Source organism: Parus major, chromosome 6, assembly GCF_001522545.3.
Source record: "Parus major isolate Abel chromosome 6, Parus_major1.1, whole genome shotgun sequence".
NCBI classification, from domain to species: Eukaryota; Metazoa; Chordata; class Aves; order Passeriformes; family Paridae; genus Parus; species Parus major.
In genome coordinates this window covers 8,043,494-8,060,566 of record NC_031775.1, presented here as the reverse complement: position 1 = coordinate 8,060,566, position 17,073 = coordinate 8,043,494, and the positions used below count along the sequence as shown (strand labels likewise).

Genomic DNA, 17,073 nt, shown 5'->3' with positions numbered 1-17,073 from the left:
GAAGATCTACAAGCTGCAGAAATTATTGGTTCATACTTTTCCTCTAATTATCAACTCAGTGAGTGCCCCTTTGTTTTTCAGGTCACTCCCCAATTACATGTTTTTTTTGTTCCACAACGTTTAATTCTTTTCCAGTGTTGCAAAATTAACTGGACAGGTTTCCTAATCTTGTATCTACAAAGAACTTGTTGTAATTACAATGAATGCTTTCATTTTGCTGGTGTCTGAAATACGATTTGCAAGGGAAGGGGGAGTGCGGGTTGATGCTAGTCCCATCATTAATAACATTCCTGCAGGGATTGTAGTGGTGGGAGTAAAAACCCCAAAGCTTTTATATAATAACAGCATGTGTTTGCACGTGAGCTGCTCCTTTAAGAAGCCTTGGGCTACTGGAAGTAGAGAGATTCAGAGCCCCACAGCTATAACAGAGGGCAGAGGTTAAATCTTTTGGCATATTTACCATAAGGATGGTCACTGCACACCCTCTTCCTGAAGGCTTCACTGAAATAGAAGTGTTTGCCATTGGCACTGCCCTGCTGGTAGAAGGTAAGTTCGGTATGGGACCTCAGCAGCAATAAGATAGTTTTCCTCCTATTATTTCTGGTAAGAGAGGGGAAGGGAAATTGAAGTGAATGGTAGCATTTGTGTTATGCTGACCCTGGTTACTGTGGCTACATCACCAGTACTTCTGCAGGGTGAGCTGCAAGCTCTTTGCTGTGAATATCTGTGCACTGTGCATAGCAGTGAACTACTTGCTACTCAGCTCTCTTCTCAGGAATTTGGGATGTAATATTTTGTTGTTGACTTTTAAGGGCAATTTTATCTTCCTCTGGGGAAAGAAGTTGAAATGAGTGATAATCTCTCAATAAAATTGGACTTCTTGTTTTGTGGGTTGTGATGGCTGTCTTACAATCAAACATGATAGTTCAAAAAAAAAACAAACTGTAAACTGTTAGCATACATCCAGACTGCATCGATAGCACTGCAATTAATGGCTGCTGGGTAAATGTAACAAACCATATCAGTTTAATTTAGCCAATGTGCTATTTTCTTAAAGCATATGCCACTTATTGAGGGACTGCAACAAAACTGTGAATTTGTATCTACCTGGAAGGTAGCAAAGGCTCATAGCTAGGATTATGTTGGTGTCAGTCCCAGGCCTGGGATCCCATTCCTGCATAGTGCTGCTCAGAGGGGGTTGTGGGAATGGTGGGGCCCAAAGGCAGAGGAGGAGAAACTGAAATCACCATCCGGGTGGGATAAAGGCTCATTGGCTCACCCCATGAACATGGAGCATGGGTGCTCACCTTCACCTTGCACCCGAGCTCATATCTGGCTGCAAAGGAAAGCTGGAAATGTCAGACACTCCTCCTCGGAAGAGAAAGGAAAAAGCTTCTACTTCTTGCCCAGGGGCAGGCTTCTGCCTAAACAGAGCCCAGAGTTAAGCCTGGCTGACAGTCCCTGAGCCATGTGCACAGCCTGGCAGGATCTGCTCTCCTATCCTGCAGGGTGGGAAGCAGCAGGAGGACAGGGACAGCACTGGGGACTGGCAGAGCCCAAGAGCTGGGTCCTGCTGGGGCACCACAGCCCTGCCAGCCCTGCCCTGTGCCAGGGGCTGCAGCTTGCTGGGGACCTGCAGTTGTGGAAGTTCCAGCAAAGAATCCCATGGTAACCTTCCATTAAAACTAGGTGTAGCTTAATACATTTATGGTTTACTAAACACAAGTATTTTCCATCGGGTTTTAGGCCAAATGTGCCCAGTAGATTGGCAGTAAAACTTTATAATTGTCATTTGGTTAAAGACCAAGCTAAATAACCAAGGATTAATTCACTTTCTGAAACACTCTGAGACAAAGGCAATGAAGACCTCTCATTTTTTTATGGCAGCTTCTAAGTGCAGTTTGCAAAAAAACGTTGTGTTAAAGAGTTGCATCACTTTATTAAGTGGACATCTTTGCTGATCTAACAATGAAAATTCAAAGTTGTTTTTTTTTTAATTTAGTAAGTTCTCTGTACACTCATGCTGACCTTCAAGAAAGCAGAATCTGGTAAAGCCTGAGGCTTCCAAAAATAGGCAAAATGTAGAAAAAAAATCTGATATAGTAATAACTCTTCAGCTCTACTCTAAATATGCTCAGAACACTTCTCTCCTAAAGGCTTCTCTGCATTTGGGAGAGTTGACAGCAGTTTTACCCTGTGGGCGGGAGGTAATCTGGCAGAGAGGAAATAAAAACAGCAGATCTCAAATGGCTCCAAATATTTCTCCTGGAAATATTTTGTTATATGTTGTGTAATGATAGACACACATCAGCTGTTACTATGGTTATGCCATCAGCCATTAATGCAATTAAGGTAGAAGCAGGATTTCTGACTAGAAAAAAATCATCCATCTTATGTAACCGCAGAATTAAGACAATAAGCATAAGTAACTACACTACTTTACAAAATTAGGGGATAAGGATTTTTTCTGTGCTACATAATTTCGTTTTTTCTGAGAAGAACACAAAGACATAGTGCTACTCATCTAACTGAAACTTAGAGACTGGATGTTGAATCAGAGCCTCATAAGAGCTAAAATAATTCAGGTCGCCTTGAAAAGGGCATTAAAGGACAAAGCTCGAGTTTAAACCAGAGAAGGATGGGCTTCAGAGTGGCACAGCTCTGTGCTGGGTGTATAGCTCGGGTTGCTTGGATCCCTCTCTGAGGACCAACATAAACTTTTTTTTTTAAATCTATCAGTGACTGCTTTTCATAATTAGATTATTCCTTTCCATGTATAGTCTACTGACGAGGGACAGTAATAAGATTGAGCTGGTGTGATTCAAGCACGGTGTAGGCTACCCTGAGACAGAAGCCCAAAGCCAGGCAGGCTGACTAAAATATGGCTGAGGCATTTCTGTGCTTAAGCAAAAAAGAATGTTAAAATGGATATTAAACAGAAACCATTTCTCTGTTAAGGTCAGGCCTGGACATGCGTACACTAACAGCATGTGCTGGCTGTCAGCTCTCCTGAAACTGCCTCCTCTGCATCTCACTTGCTCTGAACCCCAAATCATGTGTCCCTGCACAGAGCCTGTCAATCAGTAATTGATTTTAATATAAGTTTCTCTTATTATCACAAAAGGCAGAATTACAAATAAGATCAAACTGCTTCTGCTCCACATGACTGATGAGGTCTGAAGCACTGGCTTGAGCTGTCACCTCTGTTCTGAAAGCCTTTGTAACTTGCGTGCAGACTGACCACTACAGATATATTCCCTGTGCACAAGAAGATTCCACTGTAATTGTTGTTCTCTCATCAAAGAAAACAGCAGTATCATTGTAGATATTTTCCATTTCCAGTCGAATCACACCAAACAATTCTGTCTTTCAGCCCTGCTTGGTTTCTGTCTGAATGGCTTGACAATTATTTCTTTCCGAAAAATCAAAGAGCTCCGAACGCCCAGCAATCTGCTGGTTCTCAGCATTGCCCTGGCTGACTGTGGGATCTGCATCAACGCCTTCATCGCTGCCTTTTCCAGCTTCCTCAGGTAAGGCAGAAAGGTTTTCCTAAAGCATGCTCAGAAGAACCACATGAAAATTAACAGCTTAAGTTCTAAGAGGTCTAACTAATTAAATGTCTCTCTTTCTACCATAAGTCATAGCCAACCTTCTCATTCCCTTGATCTGAAACAGCAAAACAAAACCCTACACGGTTCTACCAGGCAAATAGAAAAGCAGATTTGACTGCATATAATCACTTACATATTTTAAGACTGACTAGAGAAGACATTTAACCAGACAGCTTTACAAATGGTTATAGAAGCTACTTGAATATCGAAATATCACTTCACTAACCTCTAGATTGACCCCAAATTTGTCTGCAAGTCTTTATCTGTTTGTTGTGTTGCACCGACTTGCACACATTGACAAGATGGCTCCTCACAAAGGACGCAGATCTTGAAGATCTGTATATTTGGATGAAAAGCAGATTTCAAATTTTAAAAGCCCAACTTTTCAATACACATTTACAGGGTTTTATTTTCTTCTCAGTATTAAAAGTACAAATAGGTGTTGTACTGTAAGAGACACCACAGCAAGAAAAATGCTGGCAAATGCCTAAATGCAAGCACAATCACATCTTTCACAGTGTTACTCAGACAGATAGGATGAGCATAGGCTATCATTGTACCCTCTCTTTCCATGCAGTTTCCAAAGATGTCTTCACATCTCTATCATTTTCTTAATATATTCCTTGTTTGTTGACAGATACTGGCCCTATGGCTCCGATGGCTGTCAAATCCATGGGTTCCATGGCTTCCTGACAGCACTGGCCAGCATTAGCTCCAGCGCTGCTGTCGCCTGGGATCGATACCATCACTACTGTACAAGTAAGAGCTACAATTTACATCACAGCCCTACCCACATCCTGCAAAAGGCAGCTGGCTTAGGTTTCTGAGAATCAAAGCAGGAACATTCTTACTATCTGTGTAGCTTATATGTAAGCTTGTTTTTCTTACACCCTAGACAGAGCAAATATAAACAGTTTCTTGAAAGGACTTCTTTCTGTACAGGAGGAGATTATCAACCACGTTCAGGAGCTATTTCCTCATCCACATCACATCCAATTTGTGACCCTCTTGCCATGCTTTCTCTTAATCCATAAGTAGTCTTTAAAACAAAATCCCAAAGAAAATCCAATTCCTCATATTGAAGAAAAATCTATTCATCTTGAGCTTTCATCCAACACCCTGCTGCGTACCAAACAGATCATCATGTCCATGCATATTTTACTAACTGTAGATAAATTTGGTGTAAGCAGAGAGCTGCCTCTGCAGAGACAGTGGCTGGAACAGAGCCGGTGAAGAGGCATGATTGGGCAGACAGAGCTCAGCAGCCCCTTTGTGCAACACACAGGCATTTTGGGGTGCAAGAGACATTTTTTACCCACAGAGCCTTTTAGGCACAGCCTCCATGTGGTTCCAGCAGCAAATGGCAAAACACACCCAAAGCACACAGGGAATATGGTCAGTCTGATGATCCTGTTGAGGAAAGGTTGTAAACTTCTTTAGCTCTGCAGTTTTTGCAGGAATTCAGCTCAGGCAATGAAATGTATTTTTTCATTTGTCAAGATAAAAGCCCCAAATAATGCAGTCTGTGAGCTAAACCGATATTAACAGCTCTTGGACAATGAAATGCATTTGGAGCTGGAAGAGGAGCATCTGTATTTTACAAGAGAGAGCCTGAAAATAAGCATGTCTGGGAAAGACATTTTACCCTCTGCCACATTGGCTTTAATGCTTTTGTGTCATGGATTCCTCCAGTCAAGAGCATACACTGAATTAAGAGCACAGGCAGAAGGACCCTAAGGGCACAAGCTGCTTTACTTTGCTCAAATTGTTACTTACTGATGGCCAAACATGGCTCCTATAGTGAACATTTTGAAAAACAAAATTAAAAACCCAGAAGGTGCTCATGCCCTGTGGTTATTCCAGTAAAACCAGCCCCTTCTAGTTCAATTCTTCACATGCTGATTGCAAGGAAGATTAAGTCATATTTCACAGATGTGCTACACCAAGCCCACAGGCTATTCTGTGTTCTCAATCCATACATTAAACTCCTGTTGACATTGGTGAGAGTTGCATGCCTGTACAGAAGGTACAAAATACCTTTACCTAAAATAAAAGCCTTTTATCTTCATTCCCCAGGATGTGGAACTCCTTCCAGGCTCAATTACATCATCCCCAGGTTTTTTTTGTTATGTCCTAATAGTTTCCAAAGAAAACATCTGTTGTGGCATTCCTCAGCTTGGCACTTGATTGATTATTCCCTGTCCTTATTTCTGGGAAGAAAGAGCTGATGAGAATGTAAGAGATTGCTAGGATGATAGGATAACCTGGGACTTTACAACCATTCTGGATGCTAATGTCACAAATTTGTTCAGCAACCCTCTGAAAACTGACCAGCTTTTTATAGATTTGGAAGTCAGCACAGCCCTAATGACAAGGCACTCTCTTTAAAGTGTATTGATGACTAGACAAGTCACTTGCCAGAAATCAGGTTGACATTGCTTGGCATATGGAAGAAAACAGTATTATCATACTGCTGATGTGGGGCAGAGTGGCAAGAGAAGGTCAGGGTATTTTACTCTCCCCTCTCTTGTTTTTTTTTACTTCCAAGAAACCACAATGGGCAACTCTTTTCATTCCCTAAGTGTGGCTCAGGGGTCTATGAAATGCTACTTTCAGAGAAAAGAGGAGAGAACTAGAGGGATAACCTAAAAGTGTGCAGTAAGAGGAGAAATATCAGGGGAATCTGGAGGGTATCAATGCCAATTTCTAGCAAGATGGGAAAAAAATATTTTAAAAGTTGATCATTAGGGGGAAAAGGAGAAAACAGAAGTAGTTATATGTTAGTGCCTGGCAGTGAAGAAGAAAAGCACAGATTCTGAGGAAGCTGTCTCTCAGCAGCAGTATTCAGGCCAGAAGGTGACAGTTTAGATCAAGGTGGACATTGTCAGTTCCTCTCTGGCCATTCACACTCCATTCACACTGCCATTAGACGTTTGTGAAGAGGGGAAGGATCCTGGTCAGTTCATAAGCACAGCATAAAGTTACAGATTTAAAAGGAAAAAAAAAAAAATATATAGATTCTTTTTTACTTGCATTTAAGAATTAGGGGAAAACGGAAAATCTGAAGTGATTTATATCTGTATTTCTCTCAATATTATAAAAGAGAAGACAATCAAAAGCAGCAAGGATTTCACAGCAGCATTCAATTTCTAAAAGTAGAATTACAGTGACTTTTATCTAATCCTTAACAACCAATATAACCTGGGTTTTATATCAGTATTCAAGGATTACCAAACTACCATTTGCTAAAACTGCCACTTGTCAGCTCTGTCAAATTAGGAGAAAGTCCTAAACTCCTGTCACACTGACTCATCCACCCTGCCACCTTCCCTTCATCTAATTTTGCACCTGTATCCGTTTTCCCTGACAAAATGTCGATGTTTATACAGATCTTGTGTTTTTCACTGAAGCAGGAGGCAATCACCAAGACAGTCTAAGATCATGGTGAACCACAGCAAAATTTAAAAAAAACAAACAAAACAATGGAGTAAAAATATCCCTTAGGTTATGTTAAAGAGCTCTTTTAATGATATGCACAAAAGAAGCTATTACACATTACAGCTTTCTTATTCCTACAAAAAATGAATACTTGTCAGCACCAGTGACTGGTGTTTTTTGCACTGCAGATGAAATAGGTGCTAGCACCTATTTTATTTATGACTGATAGATATTTTTCCTTATCAGATTTTCAGATATTGCTGTCTTTGACAACCTTAGCTAACTTTAAATGATGCATGCCATTAAGTTTGGTACAAACCATAAACTGTCCTGGAATATATTATAATTTAATATTATACAGCTCTTATAATTTAACCATTTGCAAGAATGAGGAAAAGGGACTATTTTCCTCTCCATCATAGAAAATCCTTTATTATCCTGTTAACCTTTTATTTGAGACACTTCTTTTGAACAGCAGACTGAAATCTAGCTAAAAGGTAGCCATGGTATCAGAGATGTATTTTTCAGCCTGTGAAAATCAGCTAAATGTTAGAATAAATCATAAATCTTAAAAAAATACATTCATAAATGTTTCTACAAACTAAACCCCGAGATATAGTTTATGATTATATCACTAAAAACTGCCCTTCATGATTAAAAACATTAAGGTTCCATGCTCTATTTAGCACTTGCTAAAAGTTCATCTTTTGGCATCACAATTTTAGTAATCTTTGATTGATGAGAGAGTAGTCTTTCTGTTCCAAATCAATTAGAGAAATTGTTTTAAATTCCCTATATTAATATTTCACTGTCTGGAAAAGAGAGACTTCCCTTTTACTTTTCAAAGAGAGAAAACCAGATCACAAGAGTGATTAGACTTAATAGGACCAAACTGCCAGCAGTGGGCCCCAATTAGGAATAATATCTGTAAGCATATGCTGGACGCCTTGCATATGCATTTAATTGAATTAGGACCTACACAGCTATTACATTAAATTTTATCAGGCCAAGAAAAGGCATTTAAGGTAAAGCAATGGGCTGCTGTGCACAAAAACAGCTGAACTGCTCTCAACTTGTGCTCTTGCCCTCAGCCTTCTCAGGCAAGAACAATTTTGCCACAAGAACACAGCACAATTCTCTCACTGTTCTTGTACTGAAAGTGTTTTTTCTGAATAAAACTAAAATAGTCTCAAGCTCTTTTCATTTTACATTCATGTATTTTTAGCTACTTCTGTGTGCAAATATTTTCTGAAGGGTCAGCTAGCAGCTGATTTCACCAGGTCTACTTCACCATTAATCTCATTTTGCAAAAGGTCAAAGCCAAAAGGAAAAATCTAATGTTATTAGTTCTGATTCTCTCCTCTTCAAGCATCCAAAGTGGGGCCCCTTAAGTGTGAGAGAAAAGATGAGCTCAGCCCCAGAAATGGGCTTTCCAAAGACAGGCTGTTGTGACAAGCCTGGTGCCAGACTCCATTACTGCATACTCCTTTTATTCTACATCTAATAAGAAAATGGTGGTCCTTAACTCCCACAGAAAAGTAACTAAAATAATTTTTTTCCCTACAGTTTATCATAGAAAAGGAACAAACACTGAAGTAATTAGATGCTTAGGCTACATTGCTTCTTTTGGCTGGGAGTTTAAGAATTACTAATTACTAAAAACTTTCACTTCTATTTCTAGGCCCCTAAATCAAAAACTATTCTTTTAATTTCCCCTATGTAATTCTAGAGTCATATTATGTGAGTACTACAAAGCAGTGTTTAAGCCTTTGCAACCAAATTATATCTTACATGTAGTATTCATATAAAAGACAGCTATTAGTCATTATTAACAATTCTTCATTAGTAATCATTATAAAATTATGTTTTATATTACTAAAAAATCAAAATTTTTATTGCAAGTATCAAATAAAAAACCTAGAATATTTCATACAGAGTTGTTTCTTTCATTTTCCTTGTTATATAAATTGCATTGTACAACTGTCTTTTTCCATGATGAATTTTTGAACACCTGCACCAAACAAATTTTCCAAGCTGATTTTTAGTGCAATTCAAACTTAATTTTTTTTTTACCCTAAGAACCTCTTTAAGATAAGAAAAAGGAGAGGAATGGAACCAGAACGCCTGTAAAAGGGCAGTTTCACTAGCACCCTTTATTTTCCCTTTTTAAAATATACAAGAGTAGTACAACACCAAATAGCTGCTGTAGAGTCTGTGGCTCTTCCTGGAGCTGCTGTCTCATGGGGATCTCCAGCCTCCATGGCCCCAGATGTCCTTCAACCACGAGTCAGCCACATCCAGCCCCACAGCACTGACCCACCTCCTGCACCTCATCCCTGGTCCTTCACCTCTCAGGGAAAGATCAGAATTGGCTGGAGTCTTCCTGCCTGCTCTCACGATGCTGCTGCCTAAGGGCAGACAAAAAGATTGCTTCCCAGCCTCAGTGAAAATTGCATCATTACTTGTCCCTAATGGGAGATTGGATTAGAAAGGAGTGCTGGGGAAAGTCACTGCTCTCCTTGCTGGTGCTGCTCAGCGTGGGCATGACGACAGCCATTGGCCTCAAAAACAAAATTAACCTTTTTTACATGCAAGCAGTGGGGCTAGCACAATAGCCTGCAGCACAAGGAAGCCTGCCTGTCTTCTCCATGAAGAAATACTTCCTGTGTCTTCTCAAGTTTGCAGTCTTTCATTACATTCCTATGGTATTTGATGGAACTGGATGAGATAGGCACAAGGGAATGCTTTATTATAAAATTAGAAAAAAGTTACTAACGCTGAGCTTCACATTTCCTGTTATAGGTTAAGTGATCATCTTAGGGCAAAATTACTTGTCCAGTAGTATTTTTAGAAGAAGCTCTGTTTTCAGGTTGTATATATATTTTCACATGTATATTGGTGACCAGTAATTTTAGAACAGGGTATATTAGATATCCACACATGCTGTGAACTCCTGGCCAGGCAGGAAGGAAGAAGGCAGAGGCTGGGGAGTGTGTGCAGAGTCACTTTTCTGATCTGACCCACACTCTGCAATGGTGTTTCTTCAAACACTGTTTATTGCCTCACCCTGTTCATTCTGCTCTCTGCCTCATCTGTCTTTAAACACATTCCCAAAACACAAAGCATAATGTTTGTAACAGCAGCTGTATCTCCAGAATGCTACAAAGCTGAGCAGCAATGCAGCATTTGTCTAAGTAAAACACACAAAAGGGAAGTACAGTTTGCTGTTTCCTAAAAGCTTCCTTCATATTTTATGGAAGACTGACTCCTTCAGACTCGTGTCAGCTTCAGGGTACAAAACATGAACAACTGCTTGTTTCTGCCTGAGGCCCAAGGGCCTGACAGCTGTTTCCAGTGGTTTTGTTCGGGGCATGGAGACCCCTTTTCCTCTTCCCACAGGGAGCAGGCTGCAGTGGAGCACAGCTGCCTCCATGATGGTGTTTGCATGGCTGTTTGCTGCCTTCTGGTCCGTGATGCCCTTACTGGGGTGGGGAGAATACGACTACGAGCCCCTCCGAACCTGCTGCACCCTGGACTACAGCAAAGGGGACAGGTGAGGGCCAGGGCCAGCTCCCACAGGAGCAGAGTGGAGGCTGCCATACCTAGGATGGCCTTGGTGGCACAAACCCCCCCCCAGCTGTGCCCACCACTATTCCTGGGGCAGATGTTCCTCCCACCAGCTGGGACAAGGCGGGCATCACCCAAGGCTGCCTGGACTCGCCTGGTGGCACAGGGAACAGCTAAAGTCAGCTTCCTCTGTGGGAGAGGCTGGTGCTCAGCTTTCTGCCACTCCCTCACTCTTCTCTACATTGCATCTTCTCTGGATTTAGGGCTTGAAACTCTTCCAGAATGTTTGGCTTTATGCAGGCCAACCCAGAAGTCTGGGTAGTGATGTTTGGGTTTAGAATACAAACACCTGTTATGATTTTCTATGATACTATCCATCCCACACACAATAGCATGGCACAACTTAACTGGCCTTTAGCGAATGCTGCACCTGAAGCACATTGACAAAAGTGGTTTTAGCAATTTTCAAATTACAATTTGGTAAATACTTACAGCAAGTTTACAGAGATGCACTGGATTTGAATTAATATTCTCTTTTTTTCTCCCCTCCTCACCTTTTCCAGAAACTATGTCACATTCCTTTTTGCTCTGTCCACTTTCAATTTCATGATCCCAGGCTTCATCATGCTGACAGCCTATCAGTCCATACACCAAAAGTTCAGGAAAACTGGGCACTTTAAGGTAAGAAAGCTCCCTGAGCTCCTGCAATCACCTTGACAAAATAGGTCTGCATTCAGTAGAGATGAAGTCCTTGAAAAAAAAACCAATTTCTTTCACAAAGACTTTGACTCAGCTCCTTTTATCTTAACTCCCCAGTGCTACTTGAGTAGTGCAATGATGGAGCCATTCAGAAATGGCACCATCCTTGGAAATGTCAACATTTTACCAGACAGACACATTTACCCTAACCTAGTCCTGTAAACAGTAAACATCAAAGAGGGAGTTGGACCAGTGATCCTGAAGATTTCCCTCCATTAACATTGGTCCACCTCTCCTCAAAAAATAAACACAGAGCATACAGAATATTTGCCAATAGCATATCAATATTTATCCAGAGAAATTTATCTCAGGAAGGATTGTTATTTCCTGCTTTGCTACTGGCCTTTGGCTTATGGCTGAGGAAGTCAGACAGAACTACAACTCTGCAAGGAAACATGCAGGCACCCCATAGGGAGCAGGGCTTTCCCAGACATATTGTGCTAACACTTGGCTGAGGAAATTCAGAAATATTTATGAGCTGGAAACAAAGGAATTGTTCTGGTGTGGCAGGTTTATGAGAATGTAATGTGGTGATTCTATGAGTTGTTTGCTGAGGTGCAGGTGGTACAGTCTTCGGCACCGTGCATGGCTGGTGGGCACAGCCCAACCCCTGCACTCAGTAAAGACAGTCAGATCTCAAGAGAAGTATTATACTGACAGAGACAGTCAGGCAGACTTGTTTGTAGCTGACTGGAATAAATACATGTGCCCTCTATATATGTCTTGAACAAATCTCAGTGTTCATTTTTATGTCTATTACTTTTTTCAAGTGACTTTGTATGCACCAGCATGTGATTTCTTTCTTACGATACTCTGTAACTGCACAGACAGGTTAGAATGCAGAAAATTTAAGGATGAAATTATCACTCCCTTAGTCATTAATATTTTTAAGATACTTGGGAACAGCTGGCCACAAACACCATGGATAGGGCCCTAGCATAAAGGACAGAGAAATCCTCCTACCACAGCAGAGCTACTGCATCCATTTGTTGCACCAGCAGTGGTGTCACATACTTTGTCTGTAAGACTATCCATGAAGTCAGCAAAATATCATTGCTTTTAATCTGCTTTTAAATTGTCACATTGCTGTCTCCCCTCAGCAGCAGTTACTGGCCATGGCTTCTGTGTCTAGCACACACTGATTTATCTGATCTACCACAAGGTTTTTGTCTCCTCTGCCACTCCCCACCCACGCCCAGGATCAGGGCTCTGGTGCTGCTGCTCTGTTCTGTCCCATATCCTGTTGGCTGATCCTCTCCTGCTACTGAACACAAGCCACGGTCTCACAGTGATTGTGAAACACAAGGAAACATATTGCTCTTGTTTTTCAGTTTAATACTGGTTTACCATTGAAGACACTGGTCATTTGCTGGGGTCCTTATTGCCTGCTGTGCTCCTACGCAGCAGTGGAAAACGTGATGTTCATTCCACCAAAATACCGCATGGTACGTCACCTCAGAACCCAAACACTGAGATTCTCCTCACTCCCCTCTCTCTCTCTCTCTCCATGGGACAATGACAGTTTACTCACTACTGGCTTTATTTGTAAAAACATATATAAGAAGTAGTCCTTTTCCTCAAAGCATTCTGTTCATCTGCCATTTTTTAGCGAAAACAGGTAAGCACAGTGATACAACAGGCATTGTATTATTGCTTGGATCAAGCAAAAATTTAGGAAATCAGGGGTGTTTTTCCTTAGCAGTTAGTTAGGGGTGTGTAATCTGTCCTGTTCTGTGTCATGTAGGAACTCTTTGTCCTTCCCAGAGTGAGGTACCAGCTCAGAATTTTCAGTTTTAAAGTCACTGTTCGTCTCATTCATATTTCTAATACTTACTTGTCCTCAAGGAAGCTGTAATTGATTGCTCCTAAGGTTCTGCTGCTTCCTTCTTCCCCTTTCTTCAATAAGTCTTGGCTCCAAAGCCACAGCTGGAATCACTGCTGTAATATCACATCAAACATTTCAACTTTCATTCCGTGCCTCCCCAAAAATCAGCCCAATTTCAGGTCACCAAATGCATTACTGTATTCAGTATCCCACATTAAGTGTGCTAGCAACATCAGCCTGTTTATCCATCCAAAGGTGTCCATGGCACACCTTTAACTCATCCTAAGTGCTTGTATTCAATGGCAATTATCCCCGAATTATCCCTGTTTCAGGCAATGCCAACCTAAATTCTTTCTCCTGTAAACTGTAATTTCCTTAGTAGGACTTCCCACCAACCAAACTGCTTTTACTTCTCCCCTGTCTGGGAGTAGAAAGCTAATGCCATTGGAGACAGGCTTTTTCTGGTAAGGGGAAACTAAACATAGGCTGGAATCATCCCATTGGCTTCTCAGTGTGTTTTCCCAGTAATAAATATTGTGTCTCATGACAGATTCCTGCCCTTATTGCCAAGACTGTGCCAACGGTGGATGCCTTTGTATATGCCCTGGGAAATGAAAACTACAGAGGAGGAATATGGCAGTTCCTCACAGGACAGAAGATTGAGAAAGCAGAGGTTGATAACAAAACTAAATAACCCATTATGGCATTAAACACAATTACTGTGGGTACATCACTGAAAGCAAAATTCAAGAGAAAACTGAGTGCATTCTCTGATATGTTATGTGCAAAGGTGGTTCCACATTGGAAAGGCTGTGCATTGGCTACAAACAATGAAGTATGGAAAGAAAGCCCTCCAGATAACTGTCCAAACCATCATGAGCTGCTTGTCAAACAAGCTGCTGTGTCGATTGTCATCAGTCTCATTTTGTATGTCACTGTGAATAAACTATGTGCTGGAAAGCATTTTTTGCTCCTGATAAAAGCTAACATAAACTCTCAGCAAATTAACTGAAGCAGGATATTCATTTATCCAGTGAGGCCTCATCAGATCAATCTGTGCAGGTTGTCCATATGGTAATGTCTGGATTACTAGAAGATTAAACCAGTATCCAGTATTGACCACATGTCTGTATAAATAGCTTGTTCATCTGAACAACTCGTTTTCAGTTCACCCAGAACAGGGCTTTCCAAATTTCTGTCATGAATCTGACATCCTAGTTCCATAAAAACATTTTAGTGAGCATGTTTCCCCAGTAAAGAATATTAGCTTGGCTCCTATTCTAATGAGTTACTGTGTGACATTCAGCTTTGTCACACAATAAACTACATCAGATTTTGCAGCTGGTGCTTAGCAGGACAATCAAAAGCTTATAGTCCATCATAAAAAAACATTCATCTTTTTGTTGAACATTGAGCAAAAACTAAAGGGAGGTATGAGTCAGATTCTGTGAAAAAATGTCAGAATAAAAATTAACTTCACCTCTTCCATTAAATTCCCCTATGTTCTACATAAGAAAGCAGTCACTGAATCAGTGGTGATTAAAGAGTCTGAGCAATTAAAAAGTCACTTTCACAATTATCATAAATCATTATTTTAAACTCTCAGAAATGTCCATTTTAAACACTTGTGTTTGCTCATGTTGCTCATATTGCCCATGGGATGAGAAACTGTCAGTTGATATTGCCTGTTATTACAAGATGTGTCTCACAATTGCCCATTTGTAAAAAAATATGTGCATGACACAGATTAGGAGAGATTGTGTGTACAAAAAAGCAAACCTAATTGATACTTACAGGGATCATGTGCTTCATTTCCAATCACTGACAGTGGAAGGGTTTTTGAAACTGACCAAAGAAAAAGCTGATCCGTCCTTTTGATGCCTTCCAACGTATTAACAGGGAAACAGTCATTTACGAGATAAAAAAGGGTAGATGGCACAATCCTGCAAGCTAAACAATCAGTGGGCAGAAGGAACATTCTTCTCATGTCTAGAGATAGGGAATAAATGTCATTTTATCAGCAGTTAACCAGCAGGATCCCATTCAGGGATGTGCTTTGGGACTTCATGAGGTTCAATCTGGTCACAAAGTACCTGACAGAACACTGAATAGTGCCATGACAAAATTATGCAGAATAATGACATCTAATGCTGACAGCTAAGTCTTACATCTTAGGTACACACAATATAAAGTGAGCAGATGACAAAATGTTTGCACTGATAAGTGCAAAATAATGTGTTTGGACACAAAATTACCTTTAAGTATGTATCTACAGTGACAGGCTCTGAATGTGCAATTATCTCTTCCTCAGGAAAGAGGCCTGGGTAGGTCTTGCAATCACCAGCTCCATTGTCAGCGGGGTCACAATGACAAATCCCAGCAGAATGCTAAAAAAGGAGTAGGCAACAAAACAGGACACATGGCCACACCATTTGAAAACCATTTATTCAGACTTAGTGAACAGGGTGCATAGTTTGGGTCATTCCAACTCGGAGAGGATAAACTAGAAAAGGGCCACAAAGATGATCAAACACAGGGAGAAGCTTGAACACAGTAGGGAAGAAATGAAGGAAAAGTGTTGGCTCAGAAGAGGAGCCCGGTGAGGAGAACAGAGACAGCCTTATTGAACCATGGATAAGGGCATGAGAGATGGAATGATTGCTGCTCCCAGTAGCAGAAGAATGATGGGACATACAGTAAAATTACTTTGAGATGTGCATTTTCAAAAGTTCATGGTTTGAGGAGTGTTCTTCATGTCTGCCTACTGAAACACATTATGGTTTACATAAAAAGACTGTAATAATCTAATAAATAACAGCTAAAGATATTTGATTAGGGACTGAGTCCCTTTGGCTTAAAGGAGACACATCAGGAACTCATCTTAGACTTTGGCTTACTCCATTTGCAGATTGATTTTTTACTTGCTCTTACTACAAACTTTCTAATGTGGGAGTAGAAAGCAGCAGAGCTGTGTCTTCATTCTGTTGGACAGCTACAAATCTAAACATGCCTCTGCTTAGGTTTGTGCATTCTTTTTCATAGAGATTACTGAGAAGTAGTGATGGGTAAAGCCGAATATCATGATTTAGAGAGCATAACATTGGTAAATGGTATTCAAGCCTTGAGACAAATGGGGCCTCTGTCCTGAGCAGCAACCAAAGCTGTCCTCTAGAGCCCCACTGAAGAAATGCAGGGTGACAAAATCACTGAAAACTTTCACACCTAGTACAAAACTTACAGATGGACTGTGAAGAACACAGGATGTGTTCATATGGCCCAGCTATAAGCATGGGACTAAGCAGGGGCAGTACAGGACATTACAGTGAGATAAGAACAGCCTGTGCCACCCAAGGGGGAGAGAGACCTCACTTCAGATCGTTTCCTGAGCACTGTGTCTCTCCCATTGGGCCAGAAATCCCCTCTGGTTTCACTCTGCACCTCTAAACCTAAAGATGTATGTAAAATGTGAGTCATTTCTCCTGTCATTTATCTCCCCCCTGAATATCTTCAACTAATGCTTCTCAGCCAGTCAGGCCCACAGCTGTCCCAGCCTGAGGGCTCCTTCAAATAGGTTACAAAAGCTCCTGACTGAGGGAGAAGAGGCAAACAAACCATTTGAACAAACTGTTCAAATTCGAGTTTATAGCCTTGGCTGCTGCCTTCCTGCCAAAGAGGGGAAGAATTGAGGTTGCTCATGGCTCATTTATTGGATTATGGATACTTTCTCTCTGCAAAAAAAACCAAAAAAACAAAAACAAAAACAACAAACTGAAAGAAAAAAAGACATTGAAATAAGCGTGAGGGTTTCCAGGGACTGTACCAAGAACTAGCAGTATCTGATAACTGGTCACTCTTCTGGCTATGACTAGTTCT

The 17,073-nt window shown here is 40.9% G+C and overlaps 1 protein-coding gene across 1 annotated transcript; it reads left to right on the top strand.

Moving 5' to 3' along the window:
• The first annotated feature begins 317 nt into the window (after positions 1-317).
• RGR (retinal G protein coupled receptor) lies at positions 318-14,779 on the top strand. Its single transcript, XM_015633681.1, has 7 exons — positions 318-546; positions 3,374-3,530; positions 4,249-4,370; positions 10,449-10,602; positions 11,180-11,297; positions 12,707-12,820; positions 13,751-14,779. Exons 1-7 carry the CDS (start codon positions 468-470, stop codon positions 13,892-13,894), a joined length of 888 nt encoding a protein of 295 aa, XP_015489167.1. The 5' UTR covers positions 318-467; the 3' UTR covers positions 13,895-14,779.
• Positions 14,780-17,073: the final 2,294 nt, after the last annotated feature.